We start from the raw sequence: 18,952 nt of genomic DNA, 5'->3' as shown, positions 1-18,952 counted from the left end.
GCTTTTTCGCCAACTCCGTGTCCAACAAAATCTTGTTGCCGACTGTGTAAAAGTAGTTAATTTCTTGAAAACGGCTCCAGCATGCGGAAGATCACAAGGCTGGAGTGCACCGACGACCATTTAAAACGATGCTGAAGTTGCGTGCGCCACACAGAGCTGAAGACCGGCTTCAGTAGCCGTGCTGTCTAATAAACATACGAAGCCACTCATTATCCTCTCGTTATCATTAACTGATATACTTTCCTTCCCCTTCCCACTTCCCCATTACAGAGTAGCAGGCAAGAGTGCTCCAACTATTGCCGATCTCTGTGAATTCCCTTTGTATATGAACAAAAATCTCTGTGTCATGCCGACATAAATGTGTCGGGAATGAAGCGGAACTGGTGAAATATTGATGGCATGTTCAGTTAAGTTTCCAGATCAGTTGACTTCAGTTACCCGAGTTGATAGATCATTGGCAAAATTGAATTTTGTTTTTGTAAAGTATCAATTCGTCACGCCACTTTGTGTGTGCGTACGTAATCATTTTGCACAGGTCATGCGTCTACATCTAGCGCCCATTTTCCTTCTTGTGATATAAAACATTTTGTTTCCGTGCGCACGTGCTGTTTTAGCGCACCGTTTAGTATCACGGGACTTCCATTAAATGACGCACTTATTTGGCATCACTACGGTGTTGGGCTAAAACTCCAGCGCCATATGGAGGGGAGGGGTATAACTTTAACTAGCAGGTTAGTTTTCGCATTGCTTCGTAAATACTCTTGAGCAATTTCCTGTAGGATGTGTCATTGTAGTGCTCTTTTTCTTTTTTGTTCCCTGTCTTTCCGCTGTGTTCTTTTTATTTTATCGCGCATTATCTGTTTAAATGTGTATACTGTAACTATCACTGATTTATTGTAACACCCCTGCTGTGTAATGCCTGTATGGGCCTTCAGGGTACTTCAATAAGAAAAACTACTCATTGACCCATTACAGGGAAAATGAAGGCACTTGTTATAGTGGCGAGACACGATAACTTAGACTAAGACCTCCTGCTTAGAAAAGCGTCATACCTGTTGAGCTGACGTCCTGATCGTGGCACTAGATTGCCATGCGCATAATGGTGAAAGATACAGCAGGGAATCATTGCGATGATCGAGTAAGGTTAATGCAGTAAGTCCGACATATTGGGACCCCGTTGCAGACAGAAATAAGCTTACATGACATTTTTTCTCGCTTTCATTTGTCCGCGAATACTGGAAACGCTATTACTTATATACGAGTGTCACTGCCTCCAGGAATGGCGCCGGTTTTACGTTTAAACCGGCCAAAGCTTTACGACTGCCGACGATGATTCAAGGGATAGTTCACAATGGCTTCTGTGCACGCATAATTATGTGTAGCCACAAAAACGTGCCCTTACTGTTACAACGGGTATAAAATCTTCAGAAGACAGCAAAATCGCCGAAAAATAAAAAATACAGACATCGTAATGAAGTGTTATGCTTCACTGACATCAAATTTCCTTTCAGCTTCAAGCAAAAATCCGAGTCTATAATGTCAGACAGCTTACCTCACGAGGTTTTTCTCTTCCGGTTATTTCGGCTACCGTATTTCTGGAGATTACTGCAGGCAGATCCTTGTTGCGCATGATGAGCTTGACGACAGGCGTTATGCCTGAGAAAGGCACAGAGATTCAGGTATTTACGGGAAGAATATTACATTCAGAACAAGTCATGCTTGTTAAACCGGCATGCTGCCGTACACCGTAACAGCGGGCCCGCGCTCGCATGCCCCGCAGAATGCGCTGGTGTGCTCATAGAATATTCTTTCGAGGAAGCGCAGCATGAATAGGTAGAAAATCTTGACGCAATGTGCATGCATTTAAAAATGGAGAAGTGGCCTTTGAAAACCAAGTTCTTGCAAGAATACGAATTTAAAAGAAAAGAAGTTGCCGTTCAACTAAGCGGCCTAATCGGCATTACGGTAGCTGACAGTTTTCTGGCCAGTTACTTCTTCTAAGAGGAAATGCACTATTGTAAAAGGGTCGGCCAATTCGCTTGGAAGTAGGGGTTTCTATTAAAAAAAAAATGGCTGTGGCTTAGGTAAGGTTAAGCCCAGGATGCGAAGCATACTAGCCTTTATTTTAGTTGTTGAACCACTGTTTAGCCTGGTGAACTGCTGTTGCTTGGCTATATTTGGTTCGGCTAGACGAAGAAACAACTCATGCATTACTTCTTCGCCTTCAAGAGTGGAACGCGACAGCGTTCCCGTCGACCCGCCAAGGGGTGTAAGACAATGGGCTACAGGGCAGCGACTACGCGCCCCGCATTGGACGCGGTGAGCGTCGAGCAAAGCAGCGTTCGGCGCGGCAACGAAATGTGCGCCTGAGCAAGAGACGCACGCCTTAGAAACAGCGCGTTTCTAAGGCAACACCGCATTCACTAGAGGCGCTTTTGTACCGCTTTGAAGCGTTGTACTCGTGGCTCAGTGGTAGCGTCTCCGTCCCACACTCCGGAGACCCTGGTTCGATTCCCACCCAGCCCGTCTTGCAAGCGTTGAGCCAAAGCCACTTCTCCTCTGTCGTGACGTCACGGTGTCACGTGATTTCATGGTCACCGCCGCGCCTGAGGAGCTGGGTTGAGCCCTCGTAATATGCTTCGCATAAAACTTTTAAAGCCATATGATCAACCACACAATGAAACCATATTCAGTTTGACTGCATGACAACCAACCTGAATCTAATATACATCTTATATGATGCATATATGGTACCGGAGCCCACCATCGCTTATTGCTACGCGGTAATACTTGCTGCGGATCACGCCCGCGCCTAAGTAAGCAGTAGAGTAGGTGGTTACACCTCTGGAAAATAAATATATGATGACTATATAGTTCCCAGACATGTCAACAGCGAATTCGTCAACAAGCGCAGCGGCATGAATTGGACTTTAATGTCTGTGGTGTGATGGAAGCAAAACTTTGCTTCAAAGGAACCTTCAGTTCGAGGCCAACAGTGTTTTCCTTATTCAAATATTTGTAAAACACACAAGTGTCCTGTAGTACACGCGCTCGACCGAATTGAATTAAATTCGTTGAATTTAGAGAAAAAAATAAACCTCGCAACTTTAGGAAGCGGAATTTCGATTTGTGCCGCAAATCAGTAAAAACAGAAAAATAAAAGCACATGTTTTACAAATCCGTAATTCTGTATAACAAAAGTGTTAGTCCCAAAATTGAGGTATTTCTCAGAGCGGAGTCTAATACATTATTATTGTATATTATTAAGTGCAGTTAACAGAATTGTGATATTATTTTCATTACTGGGTTAAGTGTTGTAAATTTAAAGATACGATAATTTATGAAGTTAACTAATTTTCACACTTCTTTCAACAAGTGACATTTTTACAATACATCTGCTTGCGAAGTCACAATATTTGAACCTTTTCGTTTCATATTTGGTTTCGGTTTCGTGATCACTGCCGCTGTTGGTACAAGTGTCTTCCAGTGTATATAGAAGTGCGTGCGTTTGAATAAAGGGACATTTGCTGCTGTGTCGTTTGTTCGATCACTCTTTATTCTGCCGCGACCCACGTCACCACTACATTGGCGACGAGGGTTAGTCGGCTTCGAGGAGCGCAATTTTCACGAACGGCTTCCCTTCATCACGAGTGTTTCGGGGCACGCCCCGCCGCCCCTGTTCCTGCCCGCACCTGGCCTGCGGGCGTGGCCGAAATGACCACGCATTTTCGAGAACTTCCTGCTCGCTGAGGGTACCTCGGACTGTACGCCGGATCCTTGCAAGGCCCTACAAATCCACAGCCATGGCCTTGAAGGTTAGCGCATATTTTACACTCTTCCTCGTCCATCTTCACACAATGCTAAGCCAGGTGAGTGAACTGCTAGTGATAAGCTATAAGGAAATGGCAAGAACACTGCAGACGCATGGCCTGAAGCATCTTCGTACGGCTTCGCAGTCACAACTCTGCATCCTCATTAAAGACAGCAATCAGTGTTGTGGCCGAACGGCACCGTTTCGGCAGGCGCGTTCAGCAAGCTTGTGAAGCAATTAATGAGTACCTTACCACATTGCGGGAGCATTCTGCTACGCGTTTTTTTCATTCCCAGGAAGACTCGCTGCCTGGCCAGTTCGTTGCGGGTGAATGACCTCGGAGCTTGCGTGATTTCTTGTGGATGGGTCCTCTCTTTGGTTTGCTATAGCTGCACTCGTGACAACGCCGTTTCAGCAGGTAACCAACGATCTCCAAGAATTTGCCTATGCAGATATTCAGCGCACGAATACTCGTGAAAAGACGCCAACGCGCAGTATATTTAGACGGCAGCTAGAGGCGTTCACGCAGGCACAAGTCATACCGCTCAGCGGTACATCTCAGCACAATGCTGCCTCATTTCGCTGTCCCACCAAAAGCAAAGAGTTGTCATGGTTCCGGTACAATACGTCACTTACGCTGTGTTTGAAGGAAAGGAGACGTCGCAACGGTTCCTGAGCTAGGAGGGGAAAGTTGAGCCAACGAGGAAGTTTTGAGCATTTTGGCTGTGATGACGTCCGCTCGGCCTGCATTTCTCGTTACAGTGCTAATTGACCATTCGGATATAACTCTCCTTGTAGATTCGGGATCATCAGTTCCCATTCTAGCTCATGCCCTTTTTAGACAACATTTTGAAGGACCGGCGCTTTCAGTCCCTAGAGTTAGGCTAGTAGACTATGTCAGGCTAGTAGACTAAGCTAGAGAAAGGGGAAGTCATTCGTTTGGTACAACGCAGTAGACGCCAGTTTTAGAAAGATAGAAGACGCACTTGGGTCCAGCACCCTACTGCAACTGCTCGATGTATCTTTTCAAGTTGTCGTTTCTACTGACGCTTATGACTGTGGGCTTGGAGCGGTTCTACAAGAGGTGGATGGAGATGAATCACACACTCTTGCCTTCGCGTCTCGAATTTTTCACCAGCAGACAGGAAATATTCACTAGGAGAATGTGAAGCGCTTGCGTGTGTTTCGACGTATGATGGCTGGCACGTGTACATGTCGCAACGCCACTTCACGCTTCTGGCCTACTACCAATCCTTGGTAACATTGCTTTGAACTCAAGGACCAGGGAGGCGTTCCTTGAGGATAGCGCGATGGGCAGAGCGCCTATTACAGTTCAACTATGCATTCATGCATCGTAAGGCGTCAAAAAATCAAGTAGTGGGTGTACTATCACGTCTGCCCTCGTCATCTTCGCAGGAAGAAAACTTTGTTAAACTAAGTGGCATCAGTTCTCCAACTCCCTTCTTGCATCACAAGAGAACCGTTTGAAGAGGGCCAGTCGAAAAGCAGTGCCTGGCAGCAAAGCAAGGCCTATATACAGTCATCGTGGCCAGCTCACCAATCCTTGCGGGACGAACTTCAGCCCTTCAAAGTACGTGACGAACTTTTAGTAGTGGACAGCTTGACCTTGCGTGGCAAACGGCTTGTGGTTCCCACTTCACTTATGCCTCAGGTAATTGCCGTAGTTCACGAGGCTCATCCCGGAGTGGTGCGGACAAAAGTGTGGCTTCCAGAAATATATTGCTGGCTGGCCATGAACCGACATGTCGAGCTAGTGATGGATCTACCAAGCAGCGTGGAAAAGCACTAAGGTGAAGGCTGCACCATTGAATTTGGTCCCCTTTTCAGACCAACGTTGGCTTAAGCTGGGCATGGCCATTGTCGGTCCCTCATAGGGGGCGCGGCACGATTTCAGACACGCAACCACGTTTGTCGATGTTATTTCAAGTGGCCTGAAGTATACTTCTGCTGCGATACCACAACCCGCACAGTAACAAGCTTCTTGGCATCTGTGTTCACGCGCGAAGGCTACCCGGGTGAAATTGTTTGCGATAACGGACCACAGTTTTCAGCTCGGGAGTTAGAAGCCTTCCTGCAAGACTGCCGTATCCACTTGAGACTTGCGTCCGTGTGCTACCCGCAGGCGTACGGTCAAGTACCGTGGTTTAACAGAGTTCTTAAAGGCTTCGTTCAAGTGGCTACACTCGATCAGCACCCCTTGCGCCAGGCGGTAGCGGAATACTTAGCGTTTACCGGTGCACGTCGCTCGCCACAACTGGAAGTGGCCCAGCGCAACTCATGCATGGGCAGTTGCCACGAAATCGATTGAATGTGGTCAGCCAACCGTCTGCCGCACTCTTTCCTGGCCCTAGTTCGCAGCTACGCACTTTACGTGAGTGGGTGAAGCAAAAATAACCGTATAGCAAACAATACATAGAAACTCGGGGGTCCGCAAGAGAAACCAAAGTGGATGTTGACGGCCTCGTCTCAGTAAAAAAAAATCTACGATTGCCTTTAAAGGCCACCTGAAATTCAGTTGCCAAATAAAAGTGATCAACAAGAAGCGACCGCAAAAGAGTACGCATTTGGGCTGGCTGGTTCATGATTACGAGCAATAAAAACAGCGCTAAACGACGGGACGAGCACGAGCGAAGGGACACAGACAACAGCGCTGACTAACAACCAAAGTGTCTTTATTCCTTCAGTCAGCATATATATGCTCCGCCGCTATCTGAAACCACAGAATCTACAAAATTGGGCATGCGCAGGGGGAATTGCAAATAATGTGATAGGAAAGTAATCTCCTTCGGAAGGAGAGAAATGGACGGAAGGCTCACACATGCTTCGCCACTAACGTGAATGTGGAATGCTTCGGATATAAGTAAGTATGTAAGTGTTTTTATTTACAGTAAGCAGCATACAAAGCTCACTGCAGGGGCAGGGGCTAAAGGCAATCAAGCCTGACAAAGGTCCCTGTCCCTCCGCAGTTCGTGGCAGCTCACACGCTTCGAGTTCAACAGAGTAAAAAAAAAAATGCATTACATCAGCTTCAGTAAAATGGACAACTAGCTACTTGCAAGAGTACACATAACAAATCACATGAACAAGAGAAAAATTTACATAACATCTCTAAATAATCATACAGAAGAGGTCGCGCGCACGCCAAAATATATAGCTACACAAAATAAATTCAAGAAATTTGAAACTAAGAATGCATGAGGATACGATGAAATTACACTCTACATCGAAACACTCAAAATACTTCAAAAGGCGTGCGCGTTCATCGCGATATTTTGACAGATAGGTTACACCTTCGAAGGATGGCTTGCAGCCGCATTCATTGCAATGCAGTGACAACTGACTATCTTTTGCCCGTTTTTGAAATTTGTTGAAGTGATCGCGCATGCGGTCATTGATGCAACGCCCCGTTTGGCCGATATAAAAACGCTTGCATGAAAGGGGGATCTTATACACCACACAGTCACAACAGTCACCAACAAACCTCTGTGTGTGCTGTTTTTTACATCTTTTTTTGTTGTTCTTGCTTACCCTATTGACTTGGTGGCACAGGCTACCTAACTTATTTTTGGCAGTAAACAGCAACCTGACGCCTGCCCTGCTGACAACCTTTTTGAGATTCTGCGCAACCTGGTGAACATGCGGTATAACCGCAACCTTTTGCCGTGAGCAATTCTCGGATAGAACAGCTGCCGACTGCTTTCCTTTAAGGTTCGTTGCGAGGATTTCAGCGATGCTGGTCAAAAGTGGTACTGAGAAACCTGCGAGCTTCAGTCTGGCTACTTGCTTTTCGAAGACCCGCCGTGGTTGCTCAGTGGCTATGGTGTTAGGCTGCTGAGCACGAGGTCGCGGGATCGAATCCCGGCCACGGCGGCCGCATTTCGATGGGGCCGAAATGCGAAAACACCCGTGTACTTAGATTTAGGTGCACGTTAAAGAACCCCAGGTGGTCAAAATTTCCGGAGTCCCCCACCCCCAATATACATGATTGCTTAAGAACGTTAGCTCCAAGTCTAAGAAACGAAGTTTGTTGTCTGACGGATGCTCCGTGGTCAATTCGAAAGAATCTAGAACTGCGCGGAACAAGTCAAATATTATAGCAGCAGCAGGCTGCGTGTCAGTGGTGTTAGTATTGTAAAAAATTAGAAAGTCATCGACGTATCGCATCACTTTTACAGTGCTTGTCTGGCTGAGCTTAGTTACAAGATTGTGGTCATAGCTGGCTAATAATATGTCACTAAGAACAGTGGCTGTACATGATCCGATGCACACACCTTTCTTCTGTATAAAAAACTTATCCTCCATTGAAACGAAAGTGGATAGCATACAAAACCTTAAAAGCTCTAAAAACTTGTCGACGTTGATACCACATGCATTCTGAAACCTAAGAACACCATATTTGTCAATGCAATGGCCGACTTCAATGCATACATCTTCTTGAGGCAAGGAGTAATACAAGTCCTTGATGTCCACGGAAAAGGCTCGGACAGCCTTTGGACATTCCTCACGGAGGAAGGTGGAGACAGTACCTGGCGTCTTTATGAGGAAGGGGTCATCAATGTCGAGGAGGCACAAAAACCTTCGCAGGAACACTCCCAATTGTCGTTGCAAAGGTCCCTCTATAATTTTCAAGGTAGCGCCATCTGCCGCGCGCGCCCCCTGGGAAGTTCCTGCAGCAGACGGCGCCCACGCTAAACTACGGCGCCGCGGAATTCGTGAGGTGAAAAAATTACCGACGATTACGTTACTTCCTAATGCGAAATTTGAGCGCAGCAAATAAGCTGTTTCACCTTTTCGATAGATTGAGGCAAAGAAATCGAGCAACACATGTATGCGCTATCACAGAATTTTTTTTTATTTTTCACACGTATTCCTTTAACAAAGACTCCATTAACAGTTCTTGACAGTCATGAAGGAAGCTTTGTGGTCGGAGAAATAGACTGATATATGTTCGACTTGGTACACCAATGCTTGATTCTCAAAGACGAGATCTATACAAGTGCCTCGCGAGGTTGTCACAGCCGTGGGACGCGTTACGAGCGAGAGGAACGGGATGTTCTCCCGCATAAGTGTTAGGAAATTGCTGTTTGTCTTTATGTCAACATTAAAGTCCCCCACTACTAACATCGGTGTGGATCGATGGACGGTTAATGCGAGTTGCAGGAAGTGCACGACGTCTTTCGTGAGTGCGGTAGCGGACTCACGAAAGCGGTATCAGTCGGTCGCTGCTAGCGCTGGGGGGATGAAAGGGGGGCGGAGCTGGTTATGAGGCCGACGACAACGCGAAACCCAGGAACGGACGCCAAAGAGCCATTTGTGTAGCCAGCCCTCCTCCACAGTCTCTCCTCCTCCCTTCCATCATCCTCCCTCGCCCGGAGAGCCGACAGCGCGCATGCGCGGCGGCGGAGGCGAGCTGGTTACGAGGCCGACGCCGACGACGACGACGCCGACGACGACGCGAAACCCAGGAACGGACGCCAAAGAGCTGCGCTCTAAAAATATCTGCATACGCGCGGAAATAAAACCTACTGGTGCCTGACTGTGGCGAAAAACGAAAGAAGGACCCTAACTGCTAAATTTAGTCCTTTAATTTCAAATGAGCGCTCCAACAAAATAGCTCAAGAGAGCATAATGAGGGCTTGATCGCCTCGATTCCGCGTGTTTACATTTCGTTCATTTGCGCTCAATCACCGCGCGAGCCTTGGTGATTGCTTGCGCTTAATCCCGTATGTTCTGTGAAATGTTTTGCATGTAAGTGTGCTGCGTACACATAGCGGGTGCATTGAACGAAGAAGTCGTGTAAAAATGAAGGCTGACAGTCGCTTGGACCGGAAAACTTTCGACATAACGTCGCTCATACGTGCGATTCTCAAAGCGTGTGACTTTCACGGCAACTAAACAACATCCTGTGTGTGTGTGGAAACGAGTGCGCCAACAGTCTTCTTGCCGCTGAGTGTGTCTGTCGTGTAGCGATTACACGACGACTGCTGTGACTTGTGGTTCAATGCTACGAGCCAGTGCAACTGTCGCGACATGATGAAGAGGCGGTATGGATCGTGTCAGCGTGTTTCCTCGATCGTGTACGGGCTGGCAGCGCGATCTGATCTCGCGGCACACCAATATCAAGCGTAGTGTGTGCGCGTGTGTGAATGCGGTTGACTGTTCTCGTTAACCATGCGACATCGCCGCGTAAACTCGAATCATGACGCGCATTGTTGTGTTTATCCGTTTTCACCTCCGTGCACCGCGAAAGCCCCGTAAGAATTAAAGGGCCCTTATACGAAACGCACGCGGATTGGCCCAGCTATTACTGCACTGTGTTTTGCTGGCAATCCGTGTATCGCTTGTGGCGATTTTCTTATGTTCATTTGCAGTTGTGTGTTTTTCATCAGCAAATGGCATTGCCGATTACTGAAACATCTTCGAGTGTAAGGGAAACTTGGAAGGTACGAGCTCGCAGCTGTATGTAATGTACTTTTATATACTGTATTACGCTTTATTATTTGACGGCCAGTAGCTGTGGCTATGCAGTATTCGTTTTTAAAAACAGAGTAATGCAGGCACCTAGCAATATATTTATTCACATATGCAATGCACAAAATACGATTAGGATATTGGAAATTATTTGGACATGTTGTAAAGCGCAGTCAACAACGCGCGCACAAACACAGGAAAGTGTAAAAGTAGAATTCGCTGCTGAATTTTATTTTTTATCGCACGTAACGCAATGCGGATATTTGTCAGCAAGTTAATGCGTTTCTGCCCCACTATTTACTTGCATGCTAGGTAATACTGCACTTGCTAGGTTAACGGGCTCGTAATGCACTAAAATCAGTAAACTCCTCAAACTTCGGCCGTCAACATTCATGCCCGCGAATGAAATAATACTGCAGCTCTGCACACACAGGTGTATGCTTTCTCTCGCACCTTCGTATCGCTCTACGTTACTTTCCTCGCATAGTCGTGCAGTTACCGACGGTTCAGTCTTTCCGTCCATTTCTATGCAACCAGAATTACCTTCTGGTTGGGTTTTGTTTGCTGCGCGGGATGCAAAATAACTTGTCGTCTTCCGTCTGATCTCGGCACTCATCTGCACAGCAACAAGGCATTTCGGTCCTTCGCATCCTAGGTCATACCGATCTATTCAGCGGGCTCGCAGCTAACTAAAATAAATAATCTCCACAAACTTCGGCCCTCAACATTCATGCACGCGAGTGAAATACTATCACCGCTCGACACACGCACGCGTATACTTTCTATCGCACCTTTGTATCGTTGTATGTTACGTGTCTTGCTGTTACCGACGGTTCAAAGTCCGTCCATGCAATTCTGTGTAACCATACTTTTCGTCTGGTTAGGTTCTGGTTGCCGCGCGCGATGCAAAATAACTTCTTGCCATCCTTCGTCTGGTTTCGGCACCCAACCGCACAGCAACAAGGCATTTCGGCCCTCCCGGAATGAAATTCTCGCAGCGATGTGGATAGCACAACAGGCGAAACGCGCGCTCTTCGCCCGGCGCGCAGGAACTTTCATGGCGGCAAAGGGGGCGGAGCAAGGTCACATGTCACCGATCAGCCTATCGCAGGCGTTGTTGGCTGGATCAAAGCCTGGCGGTGCTTTTAAATGATTGAGGGATTTTAGCCGTTGCCAGGTTCCGCGCTCAGAAACAATGGCCCGAAACGAACATAGCTCTTTGTGCGTCTTGGCGCTGAAAAACACAGAAAGACTGGTTTCATTGCAGGCCTTTATGGAGGAGGCCAGCATGGACAGTCCGGCTTTTTCGCAGAGCTGAATAGCCTTTGCTTTGACCTTCCGAAGCATTCCACATTCACGTTAGTGGCGAAGCATGTGTGAGCCTTCCGTCCATTTCTCTCCTTCCGAAGGAGATTGCTTTCCTATCACATTAATTGCAATTCCCCCTGCGCATGCCCAATTTTGCAGATTCTGTGGTTTCAGATAGCGGCGGAGCGTATATATGCTGACTGAAGGAATAAAGACACTTTGGTTGTTAGTCAGCGCTGTTGTCTGTGTCCCTTCGCTCGTCCCGTCGTTTAGCGCTGTTTTTATTGCTCGTAAGAAGTGACCGTCCTCTTTCCGCCTTGATGACGGCAAAACGTGGTATGCCTTGAAAATGTCAAAAATGCCACGAGACTTTCCTGCCCTTTTTACGTGTGGTGAAAGACCGGTAGAGCTATTGAAGGCTCGTCTCCACCCACAAGTGAGGGACGTATTCCAGAAGCGACCACCGGGACTTCAGCTGCTGCTACTGCAAAGCACTCCCCAATTTCACCTGTCATTTGCAGTGAGCCCGAACTGATTCCAGTTGCCAGCAGTTTTCCTAAAGCAGCAGCACCGCAACGTAGAGTAGAGCCACCAAGAAGTAGACGACCACCAGGTCGCTATGGCTACCAAGTGTAGGCAGCTACGTTGTGCTGCCGTGAATAAGAGCGTGTCAGACTACTCACGAGTGTTGCATTTCTTTGTAATTTCAAATAAGCTTGTTTTTCTTTTTTGTGTTTGTGTATAGCTATGTCCACAGCACAAACACGTTGTTGTTAATGTACACAGAAAGCGGTGTAGATTCACTAACTGGCTAACTCACTATACTACTCATGCAAGCTCTGTTTCTGTAAGGAAAGGAATATGTTCTATATCTGATTTTGGTTTGGTGGTCACTGTTCCTAGTGGTACTAGTGTCACCCAGTCTATATAAGCATGCGTGCGCGTGAATAAAGCGAGTTTTGTTGCTGTGTCGTTTGCTCGACCACTCTTAATTTGTCGGCTACACACGTCACCACTACACTTTTATTGTAGATGCACCGATCCTAATTAGTATCCCGGCAGTGGTTGCGGAGAAAACAATTGCTCCACTACTATATACTTAAAGTTGAGCTTCTAAGCTAAAGCTTTCTCTTTAGGTGAACAATTGTGTCCACGTCACAGTATCAAGGAAGAGCTCGTACGATAACAATTATGGCCATATCAATACTGTCATACTTGACAACGCGAGGTAATATCAATATTTGATTGCCTTTGTCACTGCTGGTTGAAGATATAATTAGTATGTCTATAATATTTAGAAAAGCGGTAAGGGATGTGCGGATATTACGATAAAACTTTAGCCTCCTAGCAAGAAACCTTAAAAAAATTAAATTATGGGGTTTTAGGTGCCAAAACCACTTTCTGATTATGAGGCACGCCGTAGTGGAGGACTCCGGAAATTTCGACCACCTGGGTTTCTTTAACGTGCACCTAAATCTGAGTACACGGGTGTTTTCGCATGTCGCCCCCATCGAAATGCGGCCGCCGTGGCCGGGATTCGATCCCGTGACCTCGTGCTCAGCAGCCTAGCACCATAGCCACTGAGCAACCACGGCGGGTCAAGAAACCTTAAATAACACTTCTATTTTATCCGTGGGGTAGTACAAACGATTATGGTAAGATTTCTTGGGACCCATATTGTGCAATGCTCACTAACAAACTTGGAAATTATTAGAGACAGGGGCAGTCCGACTTGTTATTTGTAGATAGCATCAATGTTCAGTTTTGCAGAGAGAAAAGGAAGCAGAGAATCGGCCGAGCCTGAGAGACCACCGCTGAAATCCGATAATAAAACATTCACGTAAGGTATATTGCTATGACAATGGCATCCTTAAAGAGTTGCATTTTAGCATGGAAAAATTTTTTAGCTCCAGCAGACGAGGACGGAAGGAAGACGTGGACAACACATACGTCTAACTTCGACAAATTTGTTCCCAGACAAAACCGAGGACCCATAAGCACTTCGCATGAGTTGTGAACGCAAAACATTAATACCCGATTGAACGCCGCTCAGCAGTCCTTCGAGAGAGAGAGATTAAGCTTTATTCAAGAACCTCGGCCCGGGTTCGCCCACTTTGTTCTAGTTGTCTGCCAAGCCAAGCGTCGTGATGAGCTCGATCATGGCACGTACGTAGTCGGGGGAGGAGTCCGCCAGCCACACCTCAAGTGTCGTAGGTATACGGGTGGGTGAGAGTTTGGCAAGGCTAGCCTGAATAGCGAGACGGCTCCCCGGGCAATCCCAAAGAATGTGAACATTATCCGGGAAGCCGCCCCATGACATGCAAGCAGGCTTACCAGGCAAACTTCGTCTGTAGTGTTGGAAGTGTGGGGACAAGAGAGAGTGCGTCTATGCACGCCTCCATAGTACCGCCTCTCTTTGCTTCATGTGTGTGTCCGCTGGTGGATACTTCATGGAATTTAGTAAATAATCAAGTTTTTCGCGCCTTCCCGCCCGCGCGAAGGCATATTGCTCATTCAGACTCAGTGGGTCCGGCCACAACAGAGGAGGGCCCGGGAGATTTGCGCGGGATGTGGCATGTGCACTTCGTTCCCTCTGATCCCTGTGTGACTCATCATCATCATCATCATCATCATCATCATCATGATCAGCCTGGTTACGCCCACTGCAGGACAAAGGCCTCTCCCATATTTCTCCAACAACCCCGGTCATGTACTAATTGTGGCCATGCCGTCCCTGCAAACTTCGTAATTTCTTCCGCCCACCTAACTTTCTGCCGCCCCCTGCTACGCTTCCCTTCCCTTGGAATCCAGTCCGTAACCCTTAATGACCATCGGTTATCTTCCCTCCTCATTACATGTCCTGCCCATGCCCATTTCTTTTTCTTGATTTCAACTAAGATGTCATTAACTCACGTTTGTTCCCTCACCCAATCTGCTCTTTTCTTTGTTATTTCCTTAACGTTTCACCTATCATTCTTCTTTCCATAGCTCGTTGCGTCGTCCTCAATTTGAGTAGAACCCTTTTCGTAAGTCTCCAGGTTTCTGCCCCGTAGGTGAGTACTGGTAAGACACAGCTATTATACACTTTTCTCTTGAGGGATAATGGCAACCTGCTGTTCATGATCTGAGAATGCCTGCCAAACGCACGCCAGCCCATTCTTATTCCTCTGATTATTTCTGTCTCATGATCCGGATCCGCCGTCACTACCTGCCCTGAGTAGATGTATTCCCTTACCACTTCCAGTGCCTCGCTAACTATTGTAAATTGCTGTTCTCTTCCGAGGCTGTTAAACATTACTTTAGTTTTCTGCAGATTAATTTTTAGACCCACTCTTCTGCTTTGCGTCTCCAGGTCATTGAGCATGCATTGCAATTGGTCCCCTGAGTTACTAAGCAAGGCAATATCATCAGCGAATCGCAAGTTACTAAGGTATTTTCCATTAACTTTTATCCCCAATTCTTACCAATCCAGGTCTCTGAATACCTCCTGTAAACATGCTGTGAATAGCATTGGAGAGATCGTATCTCCCTGTCTGACGCCTTTCTTTATTGGGATGTTGTTGCTTTCATTGTGGAGGACTAAGATGGCTGTGGAGCCGCTATAGATATCTTCCAGTATTTTTACATACGGCTCATCTACACCCTGGTTCCGTAATGCCTCCATGACTGCTGCGGTCTCGACAGAAACAAACGCTTTCTCGTAATCAATGAAAGCTATATATAAGGGTTGGTTATATTCTGCACATTTCTCTATCACCTGATTGATAGTGTGTATATGATCTATTGTTGCGTAGCCTTTGCGGAATCCTGCCTGGTCCTTTGCTTGACAGAAGTTTAAGGTGTTCCTGATTGTATTTGCGATTACCTTAGTAAATAGCTTGTAGGCAACGGACAGTAAGCTGATCGGTCTATAATTTTGGAGTCTTTGGTGTCCCCTTTCTTATGGATTAGAATTATGTTAGCGTTTTTCCAAGATTCTGGTACGCTCGACGTCATGAGGCATTGCGTATACAGGGTGGCCAGTTTCTCTAGAACAATCTGCCCACCATCCTTCAACAAATCTGCTGTTACCTGATCCTCCCCACCTGCCTTCCCCCTTTGCATATCTCCCAAGGCTTTCTTTACTTCTTCCGGCGTTACCTGTGGGATTTCGAATTCCTCTAGACTATTTTCTCTTCCATTATCGTCATGGGATCCACTGGTACTGTATAAATCTCTATAGAACTCCTCAGCCACTTGAACTATCTCATCCATGTTAGTAATGATATTGCCGGCTTTGTCTCTTAACGCATACGTCTGATTCTTGCCAATTCGTAGTTTCTTCTTCACTGTTTTTAGGCTTCCTCCGTTCCTGAGAGCATGTTCAATTCTATCTATATTATACTTCCTTATGTCAGCTGTCTTACGCTTGTTGATTAACTTCGAAATTTCTGCCAGTTCTATTCTAGCTGTAGGGTTAGAGGCTTTCATACATTGGCGTTTCTTGACCAGATCTTTCGTCTCCTGCGATAGTTTACTGGTATCCTGCCTAACGGAGTTACCACCGACTTCCATTGCAGACTCCTTAGTGATGCCCACAAGATTGTCGTTCATTGCTTCTACACTAAGGTCCTCTTCCTCAGTTAAAGCCGAATACCTGTTCTGTAGCTTGATCTGGAATTCCTCTATTTTCCCTCTTACCGCTAATTCACTGAATCCGCACTCTAATGTTAGGGTGTGCGTTGAGGTGCGTTGTTAATGCTGAGTGTAGTGCTGCGGACACGTTTCTGGCTGCGAGTGCCCTGCATGCAGCCTGGCTATCTGTTCGAATGAGCAGATTTCTTTTGTGTGGATTTGGCATGGTCACGGATTCCACGACAGCTGTAAGTTCCGCGTGATGTTGTGATGTTATATTGCAGTGTAGGCCCCATGATAAAGGTGTAGAGCCAGTTGCCACCCCTGCTCAGAAGCCTTGATCATTTGGAGAGGCATCCGTATATAGGATCCAGTCTTCGGTGTCGTCCTTGTGGTGTAATGCTCGACTTTGTCGTCTTTCTGGTTGTGTGTCTTCCCCCATATTTCCAGGTATTGGGTCCACGATAATACGGTCTAGCGTGTCCCACGGGGGATATTGTTGTTCCCTGTCAGCGCATTGTGCGACATCGTAGCCTAGATCACGCATAGATGCCTGTCCCTGTCTAGATAGCTTCAGGCGACTAAATTGTGCCTCTTGGTGGAGTTGTTTCAGCTCGTGCCGTTTAGGCAGCACTGCCGTCTCATCAACTCGGTTGGATTGCGAATATGCAGGGGTGCCTAGAATAACTCTCGTTATCTGCCGGAGCATCGTTTCAAGTTTGCCTTTTAGTGTTTTGATGACTTGCAAGTATGGATATTGGTACATTATTCGAGGTATAGCCAGGGCCATGGTGAGTCTTCTGAGTTGGTGCACTTAGATAACGCTCACCCTTTTGTGTTGTTCTTGTAAGTAGCCTCTTGACTTCAGGGAGCTGCTGAATTGTTTGCCGCACCCAAACGTCCGCCTTACCCTTGTCCTGCAGCCAAAAGCCCAGGACCTTGGTATGCGTTTTTCCCGGAACAATATCTTGGTTCACTTGTAGTGTTATTAGTTTGTGTTCCTCTTCTGCCTGCGGTTCTCTTTGGTTGGTTACTACTATGTGCTCGCACTTGGCACTGGACAGGGCGAGGCCCCTTTCTTGAAGGTATAGCGCCGTGACAATAATACCTGTTTGCAGTGTCTCTTGAATTTCAGCTGGAGATTCTCTGCTGGTCCAGAGCGTAATATTGTCACGTGGTAGTGACGGTGAAGAAAGAAGCAATAACACAGTAGCAATACTGTGAACGAGAAAACTAACTTTTATTGGGCGAACCTGTGCCCACAAAAACAGGCTACACTTATAGCACAACGATAGCGGCGAACACGGTCGGCGATCGTCGGAAAAACTGATCAGCGGGTCAAGCGCGTCGGCTTTTATAGATCAGTCGTCGAATGTTCCAGATTACCTGATGGGACCCGCGTGTCTTCCACAAAGTTCTACACCATTCATGTCACGCGATGAAATCTGATAACACAAGGTTCGGCGACAACAGACACGCGGATAGAAGCATCGATAACTTTCCAGAAACTTCGGATACATGCAAGCGCGTCCCGCGCTGCGCGATAAGATTTGTTAGGCGGTGAAACCTGGTCGCCCGATAAATATAAATACACATGTCAATACCCCCCTCTTAAAAAGCATCGTCCCGATGCTACAAAGAGAGCGAAACACAAAGGGACACTTAGTAAACATAAGTAACAAAACAACGAAAAGAAATAAAGTCCAAAGGTCAGTTACGCGAAGTCCCAAAGTTCGTCAACGCTGGTGGTACGGCTTGAGCCGCACAACGTGGACAATTTCAGGTCGTGAGCGGCGCCGCTGTGACAGCGAAATGCCGTCTGGCACGACCTCGTAGTCCAGTGCACCAATACGTCCGATGATCTTGTACGGTCCAAAATAGCGACGCAAAAGCTTCTCGCTGAGTCCTCGTCGGCGTATAGGGGTCCATACCCAAACACGGTCGCCGGGCTGGCACTCGACGAAGCGTCGTCGGAGATTGTAGTGTCGGCTGTCGGTCCTCTGCTGGTTCTTGATTCGCAGGCGGGCGAGCTGTCGGGCTTCTTCGGCGCGCTGGAGATAGGTAGCGACGTCAAGATTCTCTTCGTCCGTTACGTGCGGCAGCATGGCGTCGAGCGTCGTTGTCGGGTTCCTGCCGTAAACCAACTTGAACGGCGTGATCTGTGTTGTTTCTTGCACCGCCGTGTTATAAGCGAATGTTACGTACGGCAGGACGGCATCCCAGGTCTTGTGTTCGACGTCGACGTACATTGCTAGCATGTCGGCGAGTGTCTTGTTCAGGCGCTCCGTAAGACCATTCGTCTGCGGGTGGTAAGCCGTTGTCCTCCTGTACCTTGTCTGACTGTATTTCAGAATGGCTTGGGTGAGCTCCGCTGTAAAGGCCGTTCCTCGGTCGGTGATGAGGACTTCTGGGGCGCCATGTCGCAGCAGGATGTTTTCGATAAAGAATTTCGCCACTTCGGCTGCGCTACCTTTCGGCAGTGCTTTTGTTTCAGCGAAGCGGGTGAGGTAGTCCGTCGCCACGACGATCCACTTATTTCCGGTTATTGACGTCGGAAAGGGTCCCAGCAAGTCCATCCCGATCTGCTGGAATGGTCGGCAAGGAGGCTCGATTGGCTGTAGTAATCCGGCTGGCCTTGTCGGCGGTGTCTTGCGTCGCTGACAGTCTCGGCATGTTCTGACATAACGGGCGACGTCGGCGGTCAGGCGCGGCCAATAATACTTTTCT

The 18,952-nt window shown here is 47.3% G+C and overlaps 1 protein-coding gene across 2 annotated transcripts in view; it reads right to left on the bottom strand.

Moving 5' to 3' along the window:
* LOC139055910 (carboxypeptidase Q-like) overlaps positions 1 to 18,952 on the bottom strand; it is a 67,771-nt gene that overhangs the window by 1,451 nt on the left and 47,368 nt on the right. For both annotated transcript variants that reach the window (XM_070533547.1, XM_070533548.1), the window contains exon 5: positions 1,553 to 1,656. In XM_070533547.1, coding sequence (XP_070389648.1) covers positions 1,553 to 1,656 — 104 coding nt within the window. The remainder of the gene's footprint in view (positions 1 to 1,552; positions 1,657 to 18,952) is intronic.

This window comes from Dermacentor albipictus, chromosome 2 (assembly GCF_038994185.2).
Source record: "Dermacentor albipictus isolate Rhodes 1998 colony chromosome 2, USDA_Dalb.pri_finalv2, whole genome shotgun sequence".
NCBI lineage: Eukaryota > Metazoa > Arthropoda > Arachnida > Ixodida > Ixodidae > Dermacentor > Dermacentor albipictus.
This window is presented reverse-complemented; position numbering and strand designations above follow the sequence as displayed.